The following is a 27433-nucleotide window of genomic DNA, read 5'->3' on the forward strand; positions in this document are numbered from 1 at the left end:
TGTGGGAACAAATGCAAACAGAACATTAAAAAGAAAGACTCAATCCATAAACACAGAGAAGGAAAAACAAACTATTCCCAGTGCTGAGTTAAAGTTACTGCTGTTACCATGGAAGTAGACAGCAGGTCCCAAATGAATGAACAATATATATCCAACCATTAACACGAACATCCCATTTCTTATCAATTCCTTATTGAAAAGGCAAATTAAATCCTTCCCCTTTCTTTACATACACAGGAAGTATTATAAAACCATAAAGAACGGTAAACAGAAATAAAATTAGTATAGGTAATATCTAAATGTGCTGTTACTTTGGGAAAGGTATCATGCATAAAATGAATAATGCTTATAAAACTCATACTGTTTCCACCTTTAACATGTAGAAATTGCTACTCAACTGGCCAAATCAAGAGAGGTGGTTGCAGCCTAAAAGAAGAGATAGATATATAACCTTCAAAGATGGTCTTCATGGCTTTCAAAAATATTGCAGCTATATACTTAATCAGGAGAAGTCTGTAGTGGAAGTATCTTTTCCTTAGAAAATTTTGCTAATAAAAACACAAACATTTTTCCTTCATTAAACAAGTCTAGTATTCCTGAACCTCAGTGTAAGGGTAAACACGTCAGATTATCAGCTTCATTACACTGATGCCAATTGCACACAATTATAAACAAGATCAAACAATTTCAAGATACTTGAAAAAACACTAGTGTGTCCCTTTGCCTTCCCATTACCAGTCGTAGGAAAAGGACATTGCATCACAACCAACAAACCCTTTCCACATGAGTTTTGTGAGTTGTCTCAAGTCAGAGAAGTCAGTATAAACTAGACAACTGAAAACTTCCCCAAGAGGGGAAGAGATATGTAATCCACTGAAATGGAATTACTCCTGATAGAAGACTAGGGAACACAAGGTACTGTCAAAAGCAGCAGGATCTCATCAGATCACAGTAATAAGAAAGCAGAAAAATGGAAACCTCACCCACCCACCAAACCAGGAATATGTAAGTAGAAAGCAAAAGCATCTGCTTACAAACAAACAAACAAACAAAAAATCCAAACCAAGTTGAAGAAAAAAAATCCCAAATGTGCCACCCCCATTACATAGGTTGTTAGCTTAGTCACTCAAGAAAATGTGGAGTATTTAGGTCACAATGGCTCAACAACACATTACTAGCACATGGAGATTAAAAAAATAGTTATTTCTGCATTTGTCCTCTCTGAGGTGTCTGAGAAATCATCCAGTAATTTTATTTGAACTGTCAGAGTCCACTCTATGGAGGCTATTATTTCCCTCAACAGCATGAAGTTTAAACATCCGTTGAAATTTCTACCACAGGTGTAAAGGCAAGATTTGTGGAGAAAAGTAGTATTTTATTAGACCAGTGATTATAACGGACCTCTTACCTACACTTTTGCACTTTTTCCCACCCCACCTACATGAGAAAAATGTGTTCATGGACCAGCTAATTTATTACTCCTGAAACATGGTTGAGGAACAAGAGAAACCCAGAGCACGCCATAAATCGGTTAGTGTATTAATTTTATCTGATACTTCTATTCAGTCCATGCATTCTATTTTTCTAGCTTCTCATACACATTTTATGACTTTTCCATATGGATTAGAGTAGATCAGAGTTTGACAGATTGTACAGTGAAAAATATTTGGCCATGTTAACTGGTTGTTTCTGTCCTTGACAGACAATCTGTATCACTAAGTTTCATCTATGTAACTCCATAAAAGGAGCGGATGTACTGAATAAAATACATTACAAAGAAGTGTCTATGTTGGATATGTGGATTTTAGTGATTCTACTGGGGTTCTATTATGGTGATTTCCAAGATGTACTGGGAGCTTTTGTATTTGTTGCTGAGGCAGTGTCTTCCTCCACCTGGCACACACTGATACTGGTCTGCTGGGAAGCTGCTTTCAATGAATGAGTGAGAAAATGTGGCTGGGAAAATTTCTTCAAAAAGTTGGATCCTCCTTCAGCACATCGAAGTGTTTGAAGATTTCCATATATTTCAAGATGGTAAAACTTCTGACAACCAGAGGAACCAAATGAAGTAAGAATATATTTCTGCTCTGCAATTCTTACATGATACTTCAGCAACTTTAAAAAAAAATATATGTATACACCTATCTCACCACATGAGTAGTCGTATTCACTAAAGTTCTCTGTAGGTTTTTAAGAGAGATATTGTGACCACTGCACTCACAACAAATGTGCAGCTCTATGCTCAGCTGGGATTTTTGGTGTGTTCTGAACAGTTTCTGGTTTTGTGCATGTGCACGTTTTAGCTCGTGTTTTTTACATTATACTTTGTAACAACTGTTACAAATGGAACTCATAGGTATTAAAAATTCAATCTGCATTTGTTGAAGAAAAAGTGACTGTGATGACATGACTACAATATGCAGTACTCTCAGAGGCATGCATGATGCTACAGTCGGAGATTCGAACTGAAATAAAGCAAGCATTTTTAACAGTTAAGAGCACTGATGGCTGACATAAAGCATAAAGTGGCAGTTTTATCTCTAATTCTTGAAATGAGGACAGGATGCCTTTCTGCAAAGTATATATAAGCCCAGTTAGCTTGACAAAATGTAAAGAGAACCTGGTAAAATTTAATTACATATATATGAAGAGGTCAGACTAAATAATCGTAAGATATTACAGCCAGACAGTATTGTAAATAAAAATATAAAATATGCCTAATATTAATAGTTTATCTACAAATTAGTGAAGTGTTATTTAGATGTGAAATTCAAATGAGGAAGAGACTTATCCTGGATCCCCCTGTATGTCCCAGTCCTTAACTGAGTTTTTGAATGCACTTGTAAACTTCCCTTGCTTGGCAAGGATAACCAGTTTAAACAATGCCTTTTCTTCGGGTTTTCTGAAAATCAGTGACCAAACAGAGAATAAATAATTTATGTGCTTATCAGTATGGGAAGGCTACAATATATGCTAACCACCCAAAAACCACAATGAGGTGTAAGATCAACTTTGAAACTGCAGGAAATAGGCCTCATTGGATCCATTACTCATGGAGCTAAGTGTGTATTTCAGTCAACTTACAATTACAGCTGATCCTCTGTCAAATGGAAACTCAAGTGTACTGACTTTCCCCTGAAACTGCGGGATCTCTATATCATCATCTTCATTTGGGCTCTTAATTTTTGCTATTATTTTGCCAACTAGATCAATTCCAGTGTGGTTGTTGTATTCATCCTGTGATTAAAAGGACAAAAAAGTTAGTTTGTAACATGAAATGAATGAAGTCATCCATTTATACATTGCATCGGGTTTGTGCAATGCAAACTGCTGGCAGTGAGGGGGTTGCAGGGGTGGCGTCTGTGAGGAGAACCTGGAGCTGCTCTGTGCCAGACACAGTTGGTTCCAACCAACCCACTGCAGGGAATGACTAAGCCCCTCAGCCAAACTGGGGGTTCCTTTGGGAAAATACATTTAAGAAAGGGAACAAAGTGCACAGGCAGAGGAGAAGAGAGGGAAGGAAAAAAAAAAAAGATAAGAGAGCAAGGTGAGAGAAGAAGGAGGGTTGGGAGGCATTCCAGGTGCCAGAGCAGAGATTTCCCTGCAGTCTGCAGGGAGACCATGGTGGAGCAGGGATCTCACTGCAGCCCATGAAGGACCATAGTGGAGCAGATCTCCACACAGCAACCTATGGAGGGCTCCACACCTGTGAAGAAGGGTCATGCTGGAGCAGTTCATGAAGGACTGTGGCCAACCGAAGGATCCACACTAGAGCAGGGAAACTGTGAGGAGGAAGGAGCAGCACAGTGGAGCTGTTATGGACTGGCCATGACCCCTGTTCCCCATCCCCCTGCACTACGTGGGAGAGGTAGAGGAGTCTGAACCAAAGGTGAGACTCGGAAAGTGTGGGGTGGAAGGCGTTGCTTTACTTTCTTTGGTCTTTGTTTCCCACTACTTAAACCTATTTTAAGTGGCAATAAATTAAATTAATGTTCCACAAGCTGAGTCTGTTTTGCCCATGGCAGTAACTGGTAAATGATCTCCCTGGATGCTTGTGAACATTCAGAGTTCAGGAAACATTTTTTGTAACACAAGATTTCTAAGAGAAACCATCTCCTGCAAGAAAAATCATGGAAATATCTGCTGTGTATACAAAGTGTTTTCCCACTAGAATTTATTCTTAAAACATTTTTTTACTGTGGCAGTGATAAACGGTTTCTGTTGAGATGCCAGACAGCAAGGATTACACATTTTAGTTTTGATTATCTGTATGTAAATAAAACAAGTTACACCTGTCATATACTGGAAATCACTGATTTACATCTTTTTTTGTGAAGTTAATCTGCAAAGAGATAGCAGCAATGACTTACAGCAAAATTCGACATATTTTTAACAGTGTTATATATTTCCCTAATTATGACTTTGTATTAAAGTATAGTTACCATTACACGGAGGTGTAAATCCTTGACCAGTGTACGGCTAGTAAGAGTTCGAACATTGGAAACTGCTGGAGTAGCTGGTAAAGAATCAGGTAACAAGCGTACAGGGTCATTAGGTACAACTTCAACTATAATCTAGCAGAAAAAGGAGGAAGAATAAAATAAAACAAAATAAAATAAAGACTGACATAATTCACTGCAATTCACCTGCACACATGGGTTGCTCAAAAATACTGAAACAAATGCATGTGAAATTCGCTGGCTATCTTGAAACAGAATAGCATGACCATAAAACAGTTCTACACGGTTGCAAATTATGCAGCTTTGTTATTCTACAAAATTTCTGCTTAGTAATAAAAGCAAATGAAAACATACTTTGATAATCAACAGTTTGAAATCAGTAACTACCAAAAATAAAAATAGAATTTTTTGCAAACCTTGCAAGTGAAAGTATCTGCTTTCTGAATCTAGAAAGTATCATAATATTTCTCCCAGATGATTCTGTGTTCACATGTTCTTGGCTACACGTAATTAATTATAGATTCAAACCTGGTCACTGCTGAGCGTATTTGTCTTATCCATTGCAAAGGTAAACTGGATACAGTAAGTTCCCACTCTCTCTGGAATCACTTTATCCCTAAAAAAATCAAAACCAAAACCCGAGCAAAAGTGAGTCAATAATAAAGTGACAATTATGTAAGTATGCAAGCAATTCAAATTCTGAGTAGTCCTCCAGACTAGTTAGAGAGTCCTGTTAAGGCATGATGTATTTTAGTACTCCTTCATAATATTCCTCCTTTAGCAAGAATACCATGGAAGTTTCTCAAGAACTAGAATTAGGCTTTTTGAAGCTTGGATAAGGAAAGTCTCCTGCAAGAGTCTGTCTCTACTAGCTGGCACTAAGTTTGTAATGTTGTTCAGAAATCTGCAAGTCTACCTCATTTCACTTGCCACTCAATGAATTTTCATAAAGCTACTGAAACAGTGCATAGACATGTTTAGATCTGCAACACCACATTTTCCCCAAATGTAATCATTTGGCTTGAATTAGCTACTTCCTTCTCTTACTCAGAAAGTGTATAAAGTTAGGTAACTTGGACAAGTGGCAAAGATTGAATATAGTGAGAGAGAAAGGTGTTTTCATTCTACCTTACAGTGTTCTAGAGGGCAGACTACTGGCAAAGAACTCCCAACATTAAAACATAAAGGGAAGACAAGATGCCTGTGCTTCTGCTGCTATAAACAGAACTTCACCTACTAAGGAAGGCCACAGGGCATCCAGAAGATCGCTGCAGTGTTTAATTCAAGGGATAGCACTGACTTACGAATGCTTAGAAACTTTTGAGAAGATGGAGTCTCTAACCAAGATTTCAGACATTTCTCCGAGAGGATGACTTGTGGCACTCTTGAATTGGTTAATGAGATTTTTTTTTCAACGTACAGCATTTTATCTGTTTTGTCAATAACATTAAACACTTTGTTTATTCTTATTTTGTTCGGGAAGAAGTAAGATGCAAGATTCCTTGAAATACTTAACTTGTAAAACACAAAATCCCAAAGCTTTACCTATTTCTAGAATAGGCCATGGCTTTTCCTTTTTGTATTTCATATACGGTAGGAACAATTATACCTTCTTTTCTGCATTTTATCTAGGTTAAAATTTAAGGCAGCATCTGTCTTGTCAGGATGCACTAAAAAAACAGAGTTGTGAATAATCTGCAAGGGGACTTGTGGCTGAACAACATCTAATCAGACATATACTCTAGAAAAAGAAGAAACTGCACAATTGTTACAGAAGTTGAAATACTGTGTAATAGCATCCATGCTACCGATTCACATTAAATAGATTGAAAATCATCTGCGACTGTGCCAAGGACAGGAAAACTCGAGAGACACCAGGTGGTAGACAGCGATGCCACAGACACTGGCAGCAATAAGTAATACATACTTTCCTACAAGGGCTGCTAATAGGTAGTCTCTACCTGCTTTTTTTCAAATTTTTCAAAAAGGTTAGGAGTTCTAATTCTGTACATTTGTGGACAGCTAGTAAACTACAGGTACTAATGTCAAGATTGTCATAATTGCATATTCAGCTCTATATAGGTTAGTTTATATTAATTACACTGACCACCACAGTCCTTTTCATAGGAGAACATTTATTAGTATGAGTACATATTGGCACATTCATTCTAGTTTTCTTTTCTGGAGGTACAAATACATGATGCAGAGTGCCTTGTTTTGATAATGTTTTAGGGAGTTCCTATGTTGTAACTACACCTATAACTAAGAATTTCTCAGAATGACCAAAGTCACAGACATGCATCTCATACTTGGTGCAAGTCTGCAGCGATCCTCAGTTTTTGGAGAAGTTCATTCCATACACTTGGACTAACCACACAGAAAGCTCAGCTCTGTTAAAAGCAAATCTGCACCCTTATTTGGGACTCTTCTTTTGCTATAGCTGCCAAACTCAGCCTTAGAAAGCTTTGGAACCTCAAGTGCCTTCAAGGTAAAGACAGATCTCTATAATGATACAAAAAGCCATTCTTAAATAACTTTTCGAATTAGTTGTAATCTCTTCAATGAAAAAGCCTTAATATATAAAGACATTATGTTGCTGAACATGACCTGAGAGTCTAAAAAGGCTGAATAAACAAAGGTCATATCAACGGTCTTCCCGGATGGGATCATTTCTGGCTGGATATGACGGAGGGAATTACAGATGGAGGTACATTTGCATTGCATATCAAGCTGGGTCAGAACCCTAGATTTGAGCCTCAGGTCACTTGCCTCCCAGAAGAAAATGTGTCGAAGACTTAATGTTACATCAAGGTCTTGAAAGCACACAGATTCCCAAGGATTACAAATTGGATGCCTGGCTTCCTGAGCTCTTATGTGCCTCCAAAGGAAGGAGAGTCACAGCTGAGAGGCAAGTTAGAAAACTTCCTATCACCTCTTGATGTGCTGCCACTCAGATGCTCCTGGAATCTTGACACAGCTGAGCTGCAGAAGCCTCTGTTCCTCTGATGCAGGAACCAGATCAGCTGTGGAACAGTGGTATCTGCTGCATTAAGGTGATCCTAAAGTCTGCTTTCTAAAAGCAGAAACAAAGAGTGCTCCTAGGAGTCAAGAGCTTGAATTAAAAGCCAGAACCACAAGTATTTAACTGATCTCATAGCATGCCTGCCAGGAACAGATGTAAGAAGAATGTGGCAATGAGGCACAAGCTTATGATGAACTCTAGTTCTGCTGCCTGTCATCTAAGACATCATCTCTGAATAAGTAACCTGCGGAAAGACCACTAAACTGACAGGGCCAAAGTCATGATTCAGGATTAACATACAGATACAGAAGGTATTAAATCAGAGTTAAGTCCACTTTCTCCAGCCTGTAATTCTACAGCGATTGAATGTAACATTGAAAAGAAATAAGGAATGTTACTAAACAAGTGACGAGCAGATGATACAGTCCCGTCATTGCTAGCATTTCTAATCATGTATTCCAGTATATTTTCTTGGACGCTTCTCTACTCTCAGATTAAACAAATGTCAATTGTATCTAGGGAAGAATTCAATCCTCACGTTCACTGTATCTTGCTAATATCTTTTACCATTTCATAGCACTGTATCATACTAATTCTATAGCAGATTGATATTATCAAAACCTAAAACTCTTGTTTCTATTTCAAACTATGTATTTCATACAGTAAGTTGCATCAGTAATTATAAAATAAATGCTGCTATACCTGAAGTAGAAGAAGCCATCTTCCTTGTCATCCTTCACTTTACTACAGCTAAATGTTGTAACCTGAAAAGATGCAAAAAATTTAATGCAGTATACTGAAAGTTAAAGTATCTTACTTTTAATATGCTATCAAGTCTTAATGATTTACAGTACTGATAGCATACAGTATCTCAATGAGATGACCTATACTTTATGTGCTCAGAGTCTTGTCTTTGCAAAATTTAGGGGGGCAACTTTTAATAGTCTCTGTGCTTCTGCACAGAAGTAGCAATTTTGTCCTTAGTGTAGTCTTGACACTTGAACAGTTTGACAATTTGTAACAGGACAGATATCAATTAACAAATACTACTGATATGTAATACTTGTTATTTAAAATCTAGAACGGGACATTGATCTAAGTTAAATGAAGACAAGTTTCTACTACAAATGTTTGTTCTATGCCAGCATTTTGATACCCATTTTGAAAACACATTTTAATGACTTACATCAATCATTGTCCTAGTTTCACTGCTCTGTGCTTCCCACATTTTCATAGAAATCCTTGCTGGATTAATATTTTTAATAATGTTGTCATCTTCAGAAAGAACACTAACCATAAAATCTGTAGAATGAAAGACAACGTTTTTTCAAGATTATTTTTATTCACCATTAAGAAGACCAAGCTCTTCCTCCACAAGCGCTTTAGCCATTGAACTACTGGATAGAAAGGCACAGTAGTTGGAAAGTCACTGCACCAACACCCCTATCTTATTCCCCATCTATTAGCCACACTGTAATAAAAAGAAGGACTTGGGCCATGAATCTGAAACTGAGTTTCGCTAGTTCTTACAGATTAATATCACATACTTAAATCTGGTAGAAGTTGGATATACATACTTGTCTCACTCCTCCGTTTGCTGTTGACTGGTTCTGTAGTCAAAATACTTGCCATTTTATATCTTGATCTGAAAAAATTAGCTTTTCCTATCTATTCCACAGAAAGTTTAGTGGTCTGAAGGAAATGGAAGCCAAACTAGAATAAAGCTACCCTTCTTCTAGTTGAAAATGTGAACTAAGCACTTTGACCCTATAGCTACAAGCATATAATTGAAGCTACACTTCTCATGGAGGACTGAATTTTGCACTTTAAGGAAGGACTGTGGTTTGATGTGTATGAAAAATTCAGGCAGGAGTTCCTCCAAGATTTCAGTGCTGGTCCTCAGATGTACCCAAGTTCACCAGTAAATCCAATAATTAGGATGTTAATTAAATATGAGGCTCTTACTAAGGAATTTAATTTCTAATTTTATATCAAAATTTAATGTCATATATGTTATCTCCTGAAGAAGCTGTTTAATCCTCTTTCTCTCTCAAAATCTGGCTGATTTATACTACACACTACATTTGAAAACGGCATGGAGGTTGGAACGAGATGATCTTTACAAGTCCCTTCCAACCCAAACCACTTTGTGCGTCTATGATTCTGTAGTATGCTTCCTCTACGCAAAACTAAAATACCTGTGAATTTAGTCAATTTCTTAACACTATACAGAGTATTTTAAGGAACAAAAACCTCTTTCCATAAAAATGTTGGCTCATCAGGTTATGACAGTATAATTATTATCTTTGAATATGAACCTTCTTTGGTCAAGAAAGCCCCCACATAACTCATACTTGTGGGAGGTATTCTGCTTCCCAACTCCTAATACCATAAATAATCTTTACCATTCTAATTTTTAAATAGAAGCTGCAGGTATTTCATACAGTCTTGGGATACAACAAATGGATTTGTATGAAGCAGATTTTCTGATTTTTTGGCCAACTTTGAGAGATGTTTATCACTTGGGAATCTAGAAGTACTTACATAGTAGTACAGAGAACAGGTGGGCAAAATTCAGATGCTTGCGCTGAAATCACACTGTGAAACTAAAAACACTCCTTAGGTAGACAATTTTTTTGGTACTAAGTCCACCTAAAGGCAAGGAAAAGACTTGAAAAAAATAAAGCGTAGGAAGGACAGTGTCTCGTAAGAGCTTACTTTGGTTAAAGAACTTGCCGAAAGCTAAGATACCAAGTACCCTATATCAGCAAGTCCACTCACATTGACATAGTTGTCAAGTCCTTCAAACACGTTTGCAAGGCACCAATTTCCTGTACAAAAGTCGTGTAGTACCCAGACTGCTCCCATTTCTACATTTATCCATACACCAACTTATATTCTTTATATTCCTTCTAACAACTGCCCAGAACCGAAAACATATCTTCTGACTAAAAGTTTCCCTGACCTCTCCTGAAACTTTTTGAAAAACGTACCAGATTTGCCACCTTTATTCAGTCCTTTCAAATAAAGGGCAAATTAAATAGGATTAGTATATCGGAGTTAGTAACTTAGCAATTCAATGCCTAATTTAATTTATAATTCTTAAGTGAATACCATTCAATATAGGAAATTTGTTAGTATTTACTTCATCAGATAGATCTAGAAGTCAACTACTACTCAAGATTCAAATGTGGTTTTTATTTTTTTTTTTTTTTTTTTTAAACCAAGGATGGGATCAAATGGGGAAAAAATTAGTTTGGAAACTACTCTCCTTCACAGGTACCACTAACAAAATACAGCAGACTTCCCAAGTCTCAAATGTTTGCTCTGCTTTGTTTTTTATTTCAGTAAATTGTTACTGAAGTCTCTTCTTGCCGGTCTTGATATGCTATTACATTTAAACGGACAGAATTGACTTGCTTTCTATTTAACTTATTTAGACAGGACTTAGGCTTTCTGAAATATACCTTTGTATAATGGTTTCATAGTGCAAATTGCACTATTGCAAATTAAAGAGGAAAATTTTCTGGAAGAAGGGCTCGTATATTTGTATGCTTCACTGGCAAATTCAAGAACCACATCTCTCATGTTTATCATAAAGAAGACTTTCTTGTCCTGAATTAATTGAATTAGTGTAGGTCTCTTATTCATGCAAAAGTTTCCTTATAGGAAAAAGCAGAGGTTTCAAATTCTATTTTCCTTTTAGCAAGAGATATTTCCTCATTGTCATAACTTTATTTTCTTTATGTTTTCTTTATTGTGAATACTACTGGGATATAAATCATGAGATGGATTTTCTTCTTTTATGACTCAGTCTTAGTCAGAAAGTAAAGATCATCCTTTTGTGAGAAAATACAGGAAGAGAGAAGAATATTTTGTATTGTACCTGGTATACTTTGGATCACTTTTTGGTTCCTCTTTGCTCACAGTTGGCCTATAATTTTATAGCTACCTCTTTTATTACTATTCCACAAAAATATGGGGGAAAAATGCATGAACTAGCTCAGGAAGATAAAAATCAGAAATATGGTACTTCACTGAATACAGAGAAGAGATTCTGTAGTTTTACCATTTATATACAGATAAATCAAATACTTTGGAGAAAATAATTAAGAGGTCTGTTGAAATGCTTTCCAAAGATGATGTACATATATTTTCTCTCGAAGTGTTACAGGGGCACCTGAGATATGGCTTTTACAAAGAACTGAGACAAAACAGACCAAGTAAAAAAAAAATACACCAGAAGAATCAGAAAATAGTTCTTCACAGGTTTACAAGGCTCTTGAGTGATTGGTTTCCACTGAAAAATCCTTATACTTACCAGGGAAGGTACCTCCTGCTGGAAAAGAAGCATCTTTGTCATATTTAACATTCAAGCAAACGGGTTTCTCAGGATCAGGCAGGACATTTAATGTGATTATAGGACAATCTAATGTGGTCTTGTTGTACAAGGCTTTAAGCTGTAAAGTGTGTTCTCCCCTGAAATATACAGAAATAATAAAAACTGTTACAAAACATCTCTTCTGAAAATAGAATTTTCAATAGACTTCAAGGCTGAATCATGTACGTGAAAGCATGATAAAAAAATCTAAAAGTTATCAGTAGTAAAGGGAAGAACAAAAGTGTTAATGTAAAGTTAGACAAGTAAAATAAATTTAAGATATTTTCAAGATATTAACTTCTTTGATTTAATTTTGGTTTAATATTTAATTAGCTTAATCATGTTTCATTGCTTGTCTGTAGGACAGTAGCAACCACAGCTGTAAGTTGCAGAAGACAGTAAGGTGGAAAAGCAAGCACAGCTAATTAAAATGCTGTCTGAGGAGCATTCTGCTTTGACAAACTCCAAAGAGTGAATCTGTGTACAGCTCACATCTGGCAAGTGCACTGCAAGTATGTAATGACTTTATCACTATAGAAGAACTCTTTTTTCTTTTTTTCAGTATTAAATACTTGAAATTTAAGTTTTCAAACATAACTGGCAATATGATATTGAACTGCACAGAAGTTGTACTCTCCAGCCAGTTTTGATTATGCTATAAATAGTGTGCTGAGCACACCTGTTTCTAATGCAGGCATTAGAGATTCACTGAGCACCATCAATATAATTTAAAATAGAATTTCTTCCAAATGCAAAATAATATTATGGGTCAAATCCTGCAGATATGAATGCAAAAATATTAACTGCCATGAAATACTTCAGAACTTTCAGAACAAGCACATATTGCTAGCTTCTAAACTACCTAAACCCAGCCTAGTCTTGCGAGAAAAGCTCACGGATACAGTGAGCGGGTGGCAGAACTGTGAATGTGAGGAGGATATAGAAATAATGAATTTGAAAAGTCAGATGAGATGTGAGTCTACGGGTAGCCAGGGTGACTGACAAGAAAGCAGAAGCCACAGGACACACATCTGCAGGAAATGAGACTTCATTAGTGCTATTTCAAAAAAGGAAAAATACATATATATTTAAAATTCTTTTAACACTTCGTCTAATTCTTTAAAACAAGGCTAGCACCCAGAGCAAGTGGGTTTTCAACACTCCTAAAACATGTTCCTATTTTGAAAGCATAGTGTCTGGATTTGGTCACCCAAAGGCTGTCCATTTCAAATATTTTAAGTGGTTTATGACACTACCTTCACTACGTTCAGGTTGACAATTATAAGCTATGTTTCACCATGACCAGAAAAAAAAAAAGGATTCAAAAAACTGAATCAGTAGCTTCTCAGAAGATCAAAAGAAGCAGCTATTGAATTTTATGTAGTTAAGCACTTAATTCCTTAAAGCTCACTATCTGGCCTTCCACCAACATATAAATAATAAATATTTAACCTTATCTCTAGATTCATTCTTGCTAGGTAGCTTATGAAATGTGCAGCTTAAATACAACTAGCATGTGACATTTCAGAATTCAGTTTTTTTCTATATAGTTTTGACTACTTACCTAGGTGCATGAATACTAATAACTCCAAGGTTAGCCCTACCATTTTCATCTGTTTTGTGTTGATGGTTTGAAGGAACAATCTGTCAAAAAAAATATTTTTTTATTCTTTCAATGACACAGAAGTAGTATCAAGTCTTGGAATAAAATCTATACCTCATTTGCCTGCATGTTCTTTCCATTTGAGCAATAGCTTGTTTTTATTTTTGCACTCTAAATTAAGGGAAGATACACTGTTATGAATACCATATCAACAGGTTTCAGAATTTTCTATGTCAGTTCTTGAAGACACCCACTTTATCTGAAATAGAATATTTTTGTTCATTAAAATGTTCAAATATTTTATTCATTCTTTAATTGCTACTGATACTAACATGTCATCCATAGCACATATTAATCTGAGTATATTTTCAGATTCTAAAACCTTCTACAAACTGTTTATTTCCTTTTACAGCATTTCTCCAGTCTGCGGAGAGATTCCTGGGTAGCAAAAATTAAAGAATGATACAACTGGAAAAAAAACAACTAAACATCTGTCTCAAACGTAATGACAAACAAGAACTAAACTCTATACTGGAAGAAAGGGCATTTAATCAAACACTAATAACGATAACTTCTTGTCAGTGGTATTTTAGGATAATAACACAAATGCCTTATCTGTCTCCTGTTAGCACATTAATTAGGTCTGACTCTAAGTTCTTTGAAGCCGATGGAAATTCTACAATTGACTTAAAGGAATAGTCGCTGAATCCCATTCTCAGAAAACAACTTCCCTTTAACTCAAGGTGTTCAAGGTGTATTTTCTATGTGCACCCTGCCTTTGCTGCACTTATTTCCCTGGCACCGAAAGTGAAATGTTACAATTGGCAGTACCATTAGGTCATACATTCACACATAAAATGGCAGAGATGTTATCATTTCACTTTCCTCATCAACTGTAACTTTTGGAAACTATGGACTCTGGTGTAGTAGATAAAGAACATCTCTCTCATTGAAAGAGGTGTGTATCTTAAAGTATACTAATACACTCCTGAGGTAAGCAGAAGCCATTTCTTCTGCAAATTTGCATGCATGCTGCCTTACCCTTACCTAAGAAATAGCTTGTCATGTATCAAAAGAACCTCAGATAGTAGCTTTAAAGTTTGGAGGACAGCAAAGGAAGCCACGGATACATTCTGAGTTCTTCTGTAATTAACCCCTCTCTAATACGGGAAATCAAATTTTTAATTGATGATAAAATGCAGCAATGTGATGCAAATGTTTGTCATTATCTGAATAGTGTTTGGCATTAAATCGCTTTCTATTTTCTATTTGAGCACGAATTTCAGTGCCCACTTACACAAAAACAATGTTTTTAGAATATTTGAAGTGGACAAACTTCTTCCCAAATTATTTTCTTTCCCAAATCTCATGTCAGTAAGTTAAAAGAATGAAACTACTTTAAGGGAAAAAAAAAAAAAAGGTGAAAGCTGATTCATAACAGATCAGCTATGGGAGCATGATTTTATACTACCATGTTAATAGAGGAAAGCAATGACAAAAAGTGTATGCCTAATGGATCAAATGGAAGGCAGCATTGTAAAGATATATTAAGGAAATTACCAGACATTTCATAAACTCTTTTGAAGATTATACTCCACTCAACAAAATAAATCTGTATTTGAAATTACTGTACATCACAGAATGCAAAGTTTTAATTTTTACAAGAACCAGTGCTTTGTGCATTTCCACTACTGAGCTGCACACAACAGTTCAGTGTGTTTCTCTTCACTCACACTAATTTGGTTTTGGACCTGTAAGACAGAGAATAAAGTACACAAAATGCATGCTGGAACTGCAGAATATCAGACTTAGGAAACTTAAGAGGATGGGATGAGAAATTTGGACAGACAGCTTATCTGAGGTCTGTTCCCAGAAGCTTCTCATTTTCTTTGGGAGACTGCATACAACCTATTTGAAATGCCCAGGCAAGATAGTTCTCTAAAGAGGTTCTCCAAGATACTCCTGAAGACTGATCCAATGTCTGTTCAGCAAATACACAGCTAGTTGCTCTGCTTATGTATGAAAGTAACTCTTAGAAATGATACAGGTGTTAAGCTGTGGGAGAGTGCAGTAATAAACACATTATAACAATAATACACCTTGGCTTTCAGAACACTGTCTCCTGGACACATCCCACTTGGATAGAAACCATGCAGACTTTCTAAGACATGCTGCTGGTTCCCCCTGGAGGAACGCATAATATCTGAAAAGACACAGCATGCCAGCACCACATCTCTTTGATCAGGCAGCACAACCACACCGTGTTACTGTCAAGGTTGTATGTTCACTCAAGAACAACATTAACTAGAAGCCCTGAGGAGCTGCAGTTGCCATCATAGAGGCAGTTGAGGGAAACAAACAAACAAACAAAAAACCAAACAAACAAAAATCCCAAACTATGAGGCAGGCTTCTACGACAAGAGATTCAAAAAAGCCAGAAGAAAAATGTTCAAGATATAATGAAACTTCTTCCAAAAAATCCAATAAAAGTAAGTAATAGTAGCATAGTTAAACCAGGGGAAAGGTGAGGCTGTGGCACAGTTCCTGAGGGTGAGCAAAAGGAAGTTCTTGGCTGCTGTGTGTTCTGAGAGAAGGGGGACATAAATGCATGGCAAGCAGGAATAAAAAGGGAATAGGACAAGCATTGCATGAAAAAATGTCACGTCCAGAGGTGGATAAATTGTATATCCTGTACTGATAATGTACACATTCAATACAACAGTCTCTGCACAGACAGGAACACTTGACAGTTTGACTTATTTTTCCAATAATATGAACAAAAATTTTAATGAATGGAGTATTCTGTCAAACCGCTTTCTTCATACAGATCAATGTGCAGACCATCTGGCACTCACACCTCCCTCTTGGAAACGACAGTAACCACTTGAATGTGGGTTAGATTTGCAGCCTCATTGCTTTTCACAGGGGTAATCAAGGAGGGAGCAAACCGGCTGACTAGCTTTACATACAGTTCGTAAGTCATACATTCAGGAACCACAATCAAAGAACAACCAGATAAAAATGATTTGGTTGCCGGTTCGGACGATGTAATCATCATTATTATTATTCAGTAAATTACCGCAGATAAAGAGGGGGACGGGGAGTGTGGCATGCTGGCAGAATTTGGAAAAAAGTTCAACAGAAGATCCAGAGTGTATACTAATTACACTTGGACAATGTACTATAGGAATTTTGTTATATATATATGATTGTTATAATGAAATGGAGCTGAGCAATCTGTCCTGGGAATTGTTTAGATTAGTCATTGTCACTACTGTTATATGAGATTAATTATTTTTTATGGCCTTACAATACCGTATTCATTTTTCAAAAAAATACTGAAAATGAAGAAGATAATGTCAATATGACAACAAAAATTTGTGTTAATAAAGTTCACATAATAAGGCCTATGCTTACCTTTAAGTTGTTACTCTTTGTAAGGCTGATTTTGACATTAGGTTCAGGAGATGGATTTCCCCACTGATCACACACCTGAACAAGAAGGGGCTTCTGCAATTCTCTACCATTAATCACTGCAACAGGCTGGAAGAGATAAAATTGCATTATACTATTCTGCTCTAGGCATATCAGATATCCATGGCAGGTCAAGAATCCACAGAGCAAGAGAGTCCACTTTTTCCATACTATTTGTCTCCCGTAACAGCTAGACCATGACAGAGTTGTAAAACTCCAGGACAGTATTTCTTGAGTTTTCCTATTTACATTCTCCTGTCATTATGAAATGCACTACTTGAATTGAATTGCATGTGTTACTCATGTTAATGTGACTAAAAGAATGGACATGCTTCTGAAGAGGCTTATGAAAGTCTCCTTGTTGCAGAAGGAGCAAATGGCCTAAAATTTTTAACTTCTGATATACCTTGACAGCCTTCTAGAGAATAAAAATAGTTAGACACTCCCTGAACCTTTTGTTTCACATTTTTCTTCAGTAACTTCCTTCTCTATTTTCCCAACACCAAAAATCTTTATGCCTGTTCTCTACTCAGAGATTCCATTTTCTTTTACCTGCTTCCACTCTCCTGTTTTGTTTTCTGCTGCAACTTCAGCACCATTATTTGAAGAGACAAAGTAAACATTGAAAAGTAATTTAAAAATCCAGCAAATGAATGGATGGTAGCAAAAATCTTCATCCTTTTTATTTTATATAAGTACCATACTCTCTTCCCTGCTTTTTGTCTGTAAACACTTGTAAAAGTAAATTTCTGACTGCCTTTCTAGGTCCTAAACATCAAAAAAACCCAAATAATAGAGAAAGGAGAGATGAGCTACCAACTATTACTACCATAAAGGACTGTATCTTTGGCAAACAGCAGTGAAAGATAGCTGTTAGGATCCAGCCTGCAGTTAAAAAATACATCATCTGTAGAAGGGCAAATGTGACAGAATAAACAGTTTAAGAGATATTAAGGAATACAGTGTCGTAAACATGCACGTGAGTTAGACAACTCAAAACTAAGTTTACTTTTAAAAAACTAATGTAGTTATTTTATGAAAAATGATTCACTTCTACAGTTTCATTTAAAATACATCTATATAATTAAACAGACTGCAAAATACCTAATTTTGCATGTGTTATGTTGTCCTGTATAGAATAAAAATATGTGTCTCGTGCTGTCATATTCTACAATTTTCAGAAATATCAATACTAAGAAATCGGGGTTTTCAGCATTGCATCCTATGCTCCAAAAAGCTTTCGAAATAAAAGACCTGCTGACTAGTGACTCCAATGTTTTTTCCCAAACCAAAACTGTTCACCTTACCTTTTCTAATTCTGGCCAATCCACAAACTGCAGTTTAGCAGGGGATCCTGCAGTTAAATTTAATCTGAGAAAGTCAGAAAACTCACGCCAAGCGAGGCACAATTGTTTGCTTCCAAGTAAACAAGGTTTAAACCGAATACCTTTTACTCTCATTGTTAGAGTACTTTCCTATTGAGAAATAAAAAGAAGATTTTATCAAGAACAAATAAAATGAAGTATAATTTATTCCTTTTTTTTCAATATGGTATTTTAATATTAATGCCTCCCAGACACTATTTGCGGCTTTTACAGTGAGACAGTGGATTAAAAATTAAACTACACGTTTTCCCTTTTGTTAAATTTAAATGGACTTCTTCTGTAAGAAATGATCAATTTCAAACTCAAGCATTTCTCAGGAACCTGTTTTTCAATGTATAAGAGTTATGTACAACTTAGTTATATTCAACATATTTTAAAAGGTATAGAATACATTTTTAATTGAACTATAGCAGACAATACCATTAGTCCATTCTACAAGTTTCTTCAACAGGTCATAAAATCAACTGTACCACCATAAACAAACAAGACAAAAAACAAGTTAGAAGAAAAGATATAGAACAACGGACTAGAGACAAAGCAAACCTGACTCAAGCGAACTGGCCCTCATGTTGGATAGCTGCAGCAGCGATAAGGTTTTTAACAAATGCTGCTGTGTTCCTTCGAACAGGATCATATGATTTTAATGCTTTAAGTCTCTATCTTCTCACAGCTTACCAACTAGTGCTTGACTATCTTTCCAGAGTTTTGATTCAATTCTGTGTGACAGAATTAAGACAATTACCCTACAAAGACCACAGAGAAATAAACTACATGACATCTTATAAATACCTGCCAAGTTATTTTCAAATTCGATTTATCAAGTCCAGGCCCAGCAACTCCTAGGGAATTTAGACATGCAGATGTCATGGTCTGAACCTGATTTCCATACTGATCTGTAATCATTACCTCTGTTAAAAAAGATGATGATGATGATTAAAATTATTATTAATATGATTACCTCAGCAGCTGCTTTAAGGAAACATTATACAACATATGGAACATAAATGCATAAAATATACACACAATATAGAGAAAATGTACATGAGTATCACTGAATCACAGAATGGCTGAGTTGGAAAGGACCCCTGGAGGTCATCTGGTCCAACCTCCCTGCCTAAGCAGGGCCACCTGCAGCAGACTGCCCAGGACTGTGGCCAGAGGGCATTTGAATATCTCCAAGGATGGAGACTCCACAACCTCCCTGGGCAACCTGTGCCAGTGCTCACTCACCGTCACACTGAAAAAGTGTCTCCTGCTGTTCAGAGGGAACCTCCTGTTAGTTCGTCCTATGTGCTTTTCTTCACTCACACACAACCTTTTAACATCCCAAAATACTGCAAGAATTTTTAATTGCTTACTATGACATGTAGCAATGGCACAGAGAAATCGAAGGAGAAGACTGATCCCTAACATGCTTTCCTCTTACGCTAAAACTAATCTTACAATGTTTCACTTTGAAGTCTATGTCTTTGAAATAGTCTGAGTGCTGTTATGGCCTGTAAGATTTCAGAACACACAAACTAAACAAAAGTTTATTAATAATTTTAACTCAGTGTGATGAATGTCTCAATGTACAAACTAAGAGGCAAATTTTATCAAAGAGTAGCTCCAGAACTGTAGAATGGCAGTTAGAAAAGTCTGATCATCCTCCCATGAATGAGAATGTAAATCTGGTTTTTATATTAAAATAGTTAAAGATAATTCACTCTTGATGAATCTGAATACATAACTGGCTAAGAAACTGCAAAGAAAAAGAAATGTATCTTACAGGAAACTGAAGAATATGCAAATACTCACCAATTTCACCTTGTAGTTCTTCACCCATCTGCAGTGTGTTTGGTCCATTTAATTTACATTTAATGTGTTTGGGTTCATCAGGAAGTGGCCTAAGTCAGCATGAGAAAATTGACTTATAATCATACTCATGAAGGTATTCACATATAAGAGAACAGTAGACATGATAAAGCATACATCAGTTATCACTAATTTGTGACTGGAATTATTTTTTTTTTATTTTATCCTTGCACATATTTACAGGATCAAGCCTTGTGCAGACAAGTTACCTAGTAGCTTTCACCTCAGTCTTATCAGAGGGAGCTTATCAGACACTACTTGCATAACAAACCACGGCAATGTTATGGAATTTTACTTTATCTGTAATAACTTGCCTACCAGTATTTTACCACAGACCAGATCATTAGCCAGATAAAGCAGAATTCAAGTTTGGAGTATTTTACATCTTGAAAAAAAACCATCCCCAATACCTCTAAGCCAAACTGACATACAATTGTCTACATATTAAAATACATCTATTACTATAAAAATAATTGTAATATCAACATTAATCCTGATATTTGCATGCAAAACTATTACAGTCTCCCTTGCTATGAAAATGTGCTCACTTCTTCAGGACCTGATTACAGCAAACATAGTTGAAAATTTTTAGTGATATGGTTTTTCCTTAAAAGCAAAACAAAACCAGAGCACACTACAAAAATTATGGAGGAGATGAACAACTATAAAAAAAAAAATCAGATTTCCATTTCTTCTTTTGCTATGATAAAGCAGAGGTTATCAGCTTAAACTGTGCCTAACACTAGCCTCTTAAAATTCTTTCTAGGGGGTTTTTGAACAATCTCAGACTTTCATTCCATTTACTTGATGAAGGTTAACATATGTCCTAGCCCTTCAAACATTTAAGAGTTATCTGACATCTCTAAGTTATTTAAGAGTTATCCAACATAAAGTTTTTTTTGCTCCTTTGGTGTGTTCTAAGCTAAAAAATATATTGAGATGTTTAAAAACCCCATTAGAATTACATCCAGTTAACTGTTACAACAACTACAATAGAATAACCCTAAACAGAAGTTCCCTGATCTGAGATTACTTTTCAATGACAAGCAAAAATGTATTGAAAACATTCAATAAATCAATGCACTGTTTTACTTCCTTTCAAAAAGAGAGGTATCAATTCAGTCTGCTTTTCTGCTCTTTTTAAAAGAAAAAATATTGAAAATGTTTCTGTCGACAGTGCTGCATCACGGACAGCCTTTTACAAACACCACGCTCTCAATATTTTAAAGAATCTTAACACTTAGTCACTAATTTATTTTTTTACTGCAGATCTGTAAAATGTCTAACTGCTGCAAATTTACCCCAGCGTCAGTGTGCTGTGAACTAGTTACTTAATTTTAACCTATTCAGAACACATGAAATACCATAAAGCCATTTAGAATCAGATTCATCTTAACAAACTTCATAAAAATACAATATGTAGACCTAACTGCTAGACCCACTAAGAGTAAGGCAACTTTAAAGTTCAATTTACAGCTTGTCACTTTTGACTGAGATACCGGATGCAGATGTCCAGCATTTGGCTAGATAAATACTATCTTTAGCTTCAAAGTAATAACCTCTGTTATTAACTTCATAGTGATATTTCTCTTTGGCAACCAGTGACCTGACTCTTCAGTAAAACTTGTTATTCTATAAGCTGATGTTTACTGAAAGTTTTCAAAGATAGCAACAATCTTCTTCAGTGTGTGTATACTTAGGTCAGTGATTACAGAGCTGGATACAAATAGATCATTACGGAGTCTTTCACATAAGTAATGTCCTCATCTGCAAACAATTTCCATAAAAGCCCTCACCCACTCAACCAAACCTACATTCCTCTGTTAATTTGCCAACTATTTTCATTATTTCAGATTCTGTAGAAATATTTTTTTACCCCAAAGTACAGACCTACAATCCTTTACCAATAACATATTCATAAAAAAGTACTTTAAATGAACAAACCTGACTGTGAATGCACTCTCCAAAGACACATGGTCATCAAGATAAGTAATTAGACAGTAACGAACGTCTTTTACTGATGTTGGTACTTTTACATCAGGTAATAATCCCTGAATCAACTGCTCTCTGTCAATTTTAGGTGTCCAGTTAACCTGAAATTAAAATTTTAAATTAATCAAAAGCTGAATTATTAATGACTGGCTACATAACACATCTGTGGTCATTCTAAATATGCTGAAGTAAGATACGGGAAATAGAAGCTTTCAATGGAAAACCTGTGCAATTCCCAACAGTAACCAACAGTATCTTCCCACATGCAGAATATTATTCTAAAACAAACCCCAAACAAAACAAAACATACATTAAGTTTATATTTTGTTAGTGTCACATATTCGGTGAAGCTCTGCCTTTGTATTAGGCTCCACATACGCACACAGACAGAGGGATAAGATGGGTAAGCAAATCTTCATGAAGGAACATGCCTGTTCAGGGTTCCTAAATGCTGGGAAAACTCCATATCTGAAGAATCCTAACTATGTCAGAATTACTTTACTGTGTTTAGGAGATGCACTGGAAATTACTTTTCATAATACTACCCTGAAGCATTTTTTTAACATTTCATTTCTTTTCAAAATGTCTATCTCATTAAGGACATAATTTTAATAAAATTATTTTAAAAATATTAAGTAGAGTGAAGTTCCCATGTTTAATAATTCGGTCTTCAGGAATACGATTTCACAGTTAGATGTCTATGGATTTTAGAGAGTCAGCATTCTATCTCTCCCCCAAATTATGCTGTTGTTTACTCAAAAATACTTGCCTTGATTTTTTCTGCCATGGCGGGAGTTATGTGTATCTCCCTTTCTCCTTCATCATACATCTGAAATATAAGGTGGTGCATGACACTGCCAGCAACCCAATTAATTTCATCCTGATGTTTAATTTGAATAGCTTTTTGTCCATCCATACTTAAGACCTGTAGCCTTGCAACACGACTGCTAGGAAGAAGTTTAATGATCTTTTCCACTGGTGGCACATCTTTACAACTCTATATAGGGGAAAAAAAAATATATCTATAGATATATAATTAAGATACGAAATATACATATATGCATAAATATCACTCCACAGTAGGCTATGGCACTACTCTAGATTACCAGGTGTGACCACGTGTCCAAACATGAAATCAACTTAACTTGCCAAAAGCAAATCAAAAGGATACACCAGAATACTTAAAACTTTTCACAGATAGTAGAATTGATGCCAGCTATTTAGAAAATATTTTCTATTCTACAGGTACTGTGTTACACAATTTACAAAATACTTCTTAAGAGTAATCATAAGTATCCTTTCCTATAGGTTATCTTGCCATATTAGTATTTGTTTACACATTTTTAGGGTAAAACACCACAGAGGTCTTATTTTCTCCAGCAGTGTGGTTCTCCTGAGTACCAGAGAACTGGGATGTTCAACAGCATATAAGAAATTCAAACGTCAAGACCTTTAAGCCTGAAATGCTACAAAAACCTACTGATTTTTAACCTTTGAAAAAATATATCCTTCTTCGACCAGCACAGCTTCACCAAAGGCAAGTCCTGCCTGACCAACGTAGTAGCCTTCAGGAGGGGCTAGATTTCATCTATCTGGACTTTAGTAAAGCCTTTGACACAGACCCACACAACGTCCTTCTAAATTGGAGAGATATGGATTTGATGGGTGGACTGTTCGGTGGATGAGGAACTGGCTGGATGGTCACACCCAGAGGGTAATGGTCAATGGCACAATGTCTGGATGGACACTGGTGGCAAGTGGTGTCCCTCAGGGGTCTGTACTGGGACCAGTACTGTTTAATATCTTCATCAGTGACATAGACAATGGAATTGAGTGCACCCTCAGCAAGTTTCCAGATGACACCAAGCTGAGTGGTGTGGCTGGCACACCTGAGGGACATGATGCCATCCAGAGGGACCTAGACAAGCTCGGGAAGTGGGCACTTGTGAACCTCATCAGGTTCAACAAGGCCAACTGCAAGGTCCTGCACCTGGGTTGAGGCAACCCCTGGTATCAATACAGGCTGGGCGATGAAGGGATTGAGAGCAGCCCTGCAGAGAAGGACTTGGGGGTATTGGTGGATGACAGATTGGACATGAGCCAGCAATGTGCACTTGCAGCCCAGAAGGCAAATCGTATCTTGGGCTGCATCAAAAGGAGCATGGCCAGCAGGTCGAGGGAGGTGATTCTGCCTCTCTGCTCTGCTCTGGTGAGACCACACCTGGAGTTCTGTGTCCAGCTCTGGAGCCCTCAGTACAGTAAAGACATGGACCTGTTGGAGAGAGGCCAGAGAGGGCCACAAAAATCATCAGAGGGCTGGAACACCTCTCCTATGAGGACAGGCTCAGAGAGTTGGGGTTGTTCAGGCTCGAGAAGATCAGGCTGCAGGGAGACCTTACTGCAGCCTTTCAGAACTTAGATGGGGACAGACTTTTTAGCAGGACCTGCTACGACAAGACAAGGAGTAATGGTTTTAAACTCAAAGAGAGGAGATTCAGGCCAGACATGAGGAAGACATTTTTTACAATGAGGGTGGTGAAACACTGGCACAGGTGGCCCAGAGAGGTGGTAGATGCCCCATCCCTGGAAACATTCCAGGTGAGGCTGGATGAGGCTCTGAGCAATCTGATGTAGTTGAAGATGTCCCTGCTCATCGCAGGGGCGATGGACTAGATGCCCTTTGAAGGTCCCTTCCAACCCAAACTATTCTATGATTCACTGAAGTTTTGGGGAACATGTTGCCCTAGCTGTTCTGGCTCTAAAGGCTTATGCAATGAAGGCAATTTGTCACATGGATTCAGGGAATAAAAAGGGGGAAAAAAATCCCAGGAATAATGCACATTTCTGAAATGCTTCAGGGATTTCAGAAAAAAGACTAAGAGTTGAAGAAAACACAGAAAAAAAAAAAGCCTTTTGATGATTTCTCAGAGAGGAAAAAGGGCAGCCACCTGATTATCAGGCTTACGGTTACTAAACCAGTAACTTTCAGGGGTTAATTTCATTCATAAAAGTCTTCAGTACACTAGCAAGACAGTATAATAAACTGCTTAAAATCTTTTGTTCATCCGAACATCCCAATCAATACTTACAGGTATTTCAATCTTTGCTTTCACCATCTGGTCTTTCTTGATATTCTGCACATGTAAAACTGGACCAGTTAAAATATTTGTTCCTGCATTACTGCAGTCCACAGAATACACAGGAAGGTTTGAAGCACCTATAAACTATTTGAAATGTTAAAATTAAACTTCAGGTTTCTTTTACAGAACTACTAGGATTACTCCAGAAAAGATTATTTGTAAAAGTCCAAACATACATAGGATTATTTACAGATACATTTTAGAGAGTTTGGTTTGCCAGAAGCCTGCAAGATCAACACCTATATTTTTTCACAGGTGCTAAGAGATATGTAGGATAAAGTTACAGAAGTAGAATTTACTATCTATTTAAGTGTTTTGTATTAACACTGGTCTCTTTTGCCATTATGGCAATAAATTCAATTCAGTTGTTAAATAAACCACCTTTTCATTAATTTTCTAAAAATCACACATTAAATAGAATTCAAATATCAAGTTCAACATGTCATCATACCACTGTAGACCCAATCTACAGGAAAGGAATGGACGTATATAAAGGGTAAACGGAATGCAGACTATTTTGCAGTGGGAAAAGCATTTTTATTTGTTTACCTGTTCTTGCTAGAAGACTGATTTCACTAGAACTGGAAAAGTCACTTTGAGTTAAAAAAACCCCTAGGTTCAAAATGGCAAAAGTCTTTTATTTCTAAAAGCCACAGTAACACCTGCTTTCCCTTCTGAACTTATGTAAGTTCTTACAATGACAGTCTTATCTAATATTATTTTTAGGCACAAGACTTGAATTTCCATCTTTAAAAAAAATTCAAAAGTAAGCTGCATAAAGTTTTTTCTCGAACAAATTTTAGCATTGTATATGGAAAATATGACCTAAAGGACTTCAAAATTGTAGCTATATATCCTCACATAACTTTCTCTTTCATTTCTAGGGCCAGATTTCTCTGATTCTGAAACTTACTGAATGACTCGTAACAGATAAGGCAAGAGAGTCACAGTTATGGCTACAAAGCTACAGAAACTTCAAAGTGTTATTAAAGATAATACATTCTATGTAGATGCCAAAATAGGCTCTTTTCCCAGCCCTTTGAAAAGCAAGTATCAAAATCCTTATGACGCATAATGAAATGCAGTTTACCTTACAATGAACTATCAACTTTGGCTGTGCTGTTATATTTCCTGATTCATCCAGAACCTCAACCTGAAAGGGGAAAGCTGTACCATTTTCAATCTTTAGAACTTCAGAATCTGGTTTTACTTTCAACTGACGAGGAGGGCCTGTAAAAATGCACAATTGCAGAACAGTGGTTATATTTTAGATAACTTGTGAGACACTGAATTTCAGTTTTTGCTATCTCAAAAAGTTTTCAAAGCCAAACTACCGAGATATTTGTAGTAACAAACCATTTAGACCAATTCAAGTGTACTGGTTTATGCCAAGAAATTCTAGACACTTCCTGTCCTTCCATACATACCAGCTGCCAATCTTTTGAATGAATTCAGTAAAGAACAGTTAGACAAACATGACGAACTTCAGCACATAAAAGGTGTAAATACACGATACAGTGCTATTTACGTACTATATGGATTCAGATTCATCAAAAGAAACTTGGAGCTTTCTCTTGACATGTTAAAACCAAAGACATTAATGTTGAGATATCTGATCAATCATGATGTGCAGCAATTTAATTATCAAAGCCACCACAGCTACAACTTGCAGGCAAGGAAAAGAAAATTTTGTTGGCATTACTTGGATAGTAGAGTGAAGCTATTCAAGTCTGTCTGTCTCCTGGAACATATAATTATTTTATCGGTTAAAAAAAAAAGGAAATAATAGATTACTATTTAAAAACAAGTTTTGAAGGAACAAAGGCGGCCATTCTTCAGAAACATCCTTTATGCATCATTCATGAAAACTTCCATTTCAAACTCACTGGCTGGAGAACAGGAAAGACTGAAATAGCTTTTATTCATGCCTTCCTCAAAAAACAGCTTTAAAAGCCAAGGATACGTCCAATGAGAAGAAAGAGGCAGTGAAGCACCTCTACCTTGCCAAAAGCAAAAGATTCTAATGAAGGATGAAGTTGCCTTCAGTCCAAGGTAAATAACTGAGCAACACACAATACAATCTATCTCAAGTCAGATCGTCCCACTCCATTTTCTACATGAA

At 36.4% G+C, this 27433-nt stretch overlaps 1 protein-coding gene across 2 annotated transcripts in view; it reads right to left on the reverse strand.

Annotated features, from left to right (window-relative positions):
• The window catches only part of SMCHD1 (structural maintenance of chromosomes flexible hinge domain containing 1), an 83975-nt gene that overhangs the window by 12975 nt on the left and 43567 nt on the right, over window positions 1-27433 (reverse strand). For both annotated transcript variants that reach the window (XM_065629046.1, XM_065629047.1), the window contains exons 23-37: window positions 26402-26541; window positions 25261-25395; window positions 22941-23168; window positions 22124-22272; window positions 20123-20211; window positions 19115-19233; window positions 18248-18415; window positions 16884-17009; window positions 13428-13507; window positions 11804-11961; window positions 8669-8784; window positions 8185-8246; window positions 4989-5076; window positions 4443-4574; window positions 3085-3237 (exon numbers count right to left, since the gene is read on the reverse strand). In XM_065629046.1, coding sequence (XP_065485118.1) covers window positions 3085-3237; window positions 4443-4574; window positions 4989-5076; window positions 8185-8246; window positions 8669-8784; window positions 11804-11961; window positions 13428-13507; window positions 16884-17009; window positions 18248-18415; window positions 19115-19233; window positions 20123-20211; window positions 22124-22272; window positions 22941-23168; window positions 25261-25395; window positions 26402-26541 — 1943 coding nt within the window. The remainder of the gene's footprint in view (window positions 1-3084; window positions 3238-4442; window positions 4575-4988; window positions 5077-8184; window positions 8247-8668; window positions 8785-11803; window positions 11962-13427; window positions 13508-16883; window positions 17010-18247; window positions 18416-19114; window positions 19234-20122; window positions 20212-22123; window positions 22273-22940; window positions 23169-25260; window positions 25396-26401; window positions 26542-27433) is intronic.

This window comes from Caloenas nicobarica, chromosome 2 (genome assembly GCF_036013445.1).
Source record: "Caloenas nicobarica isolate bCalNic1 chromosome 2, bCalNic1.hap1, whole genome shotgun sequence".
Lineage (NCBI taxonomy): Eukaryota > Metazoa > Chordata > Aves > Columbiformes > Columbidae > Caloenas > Caloenas nicobarica.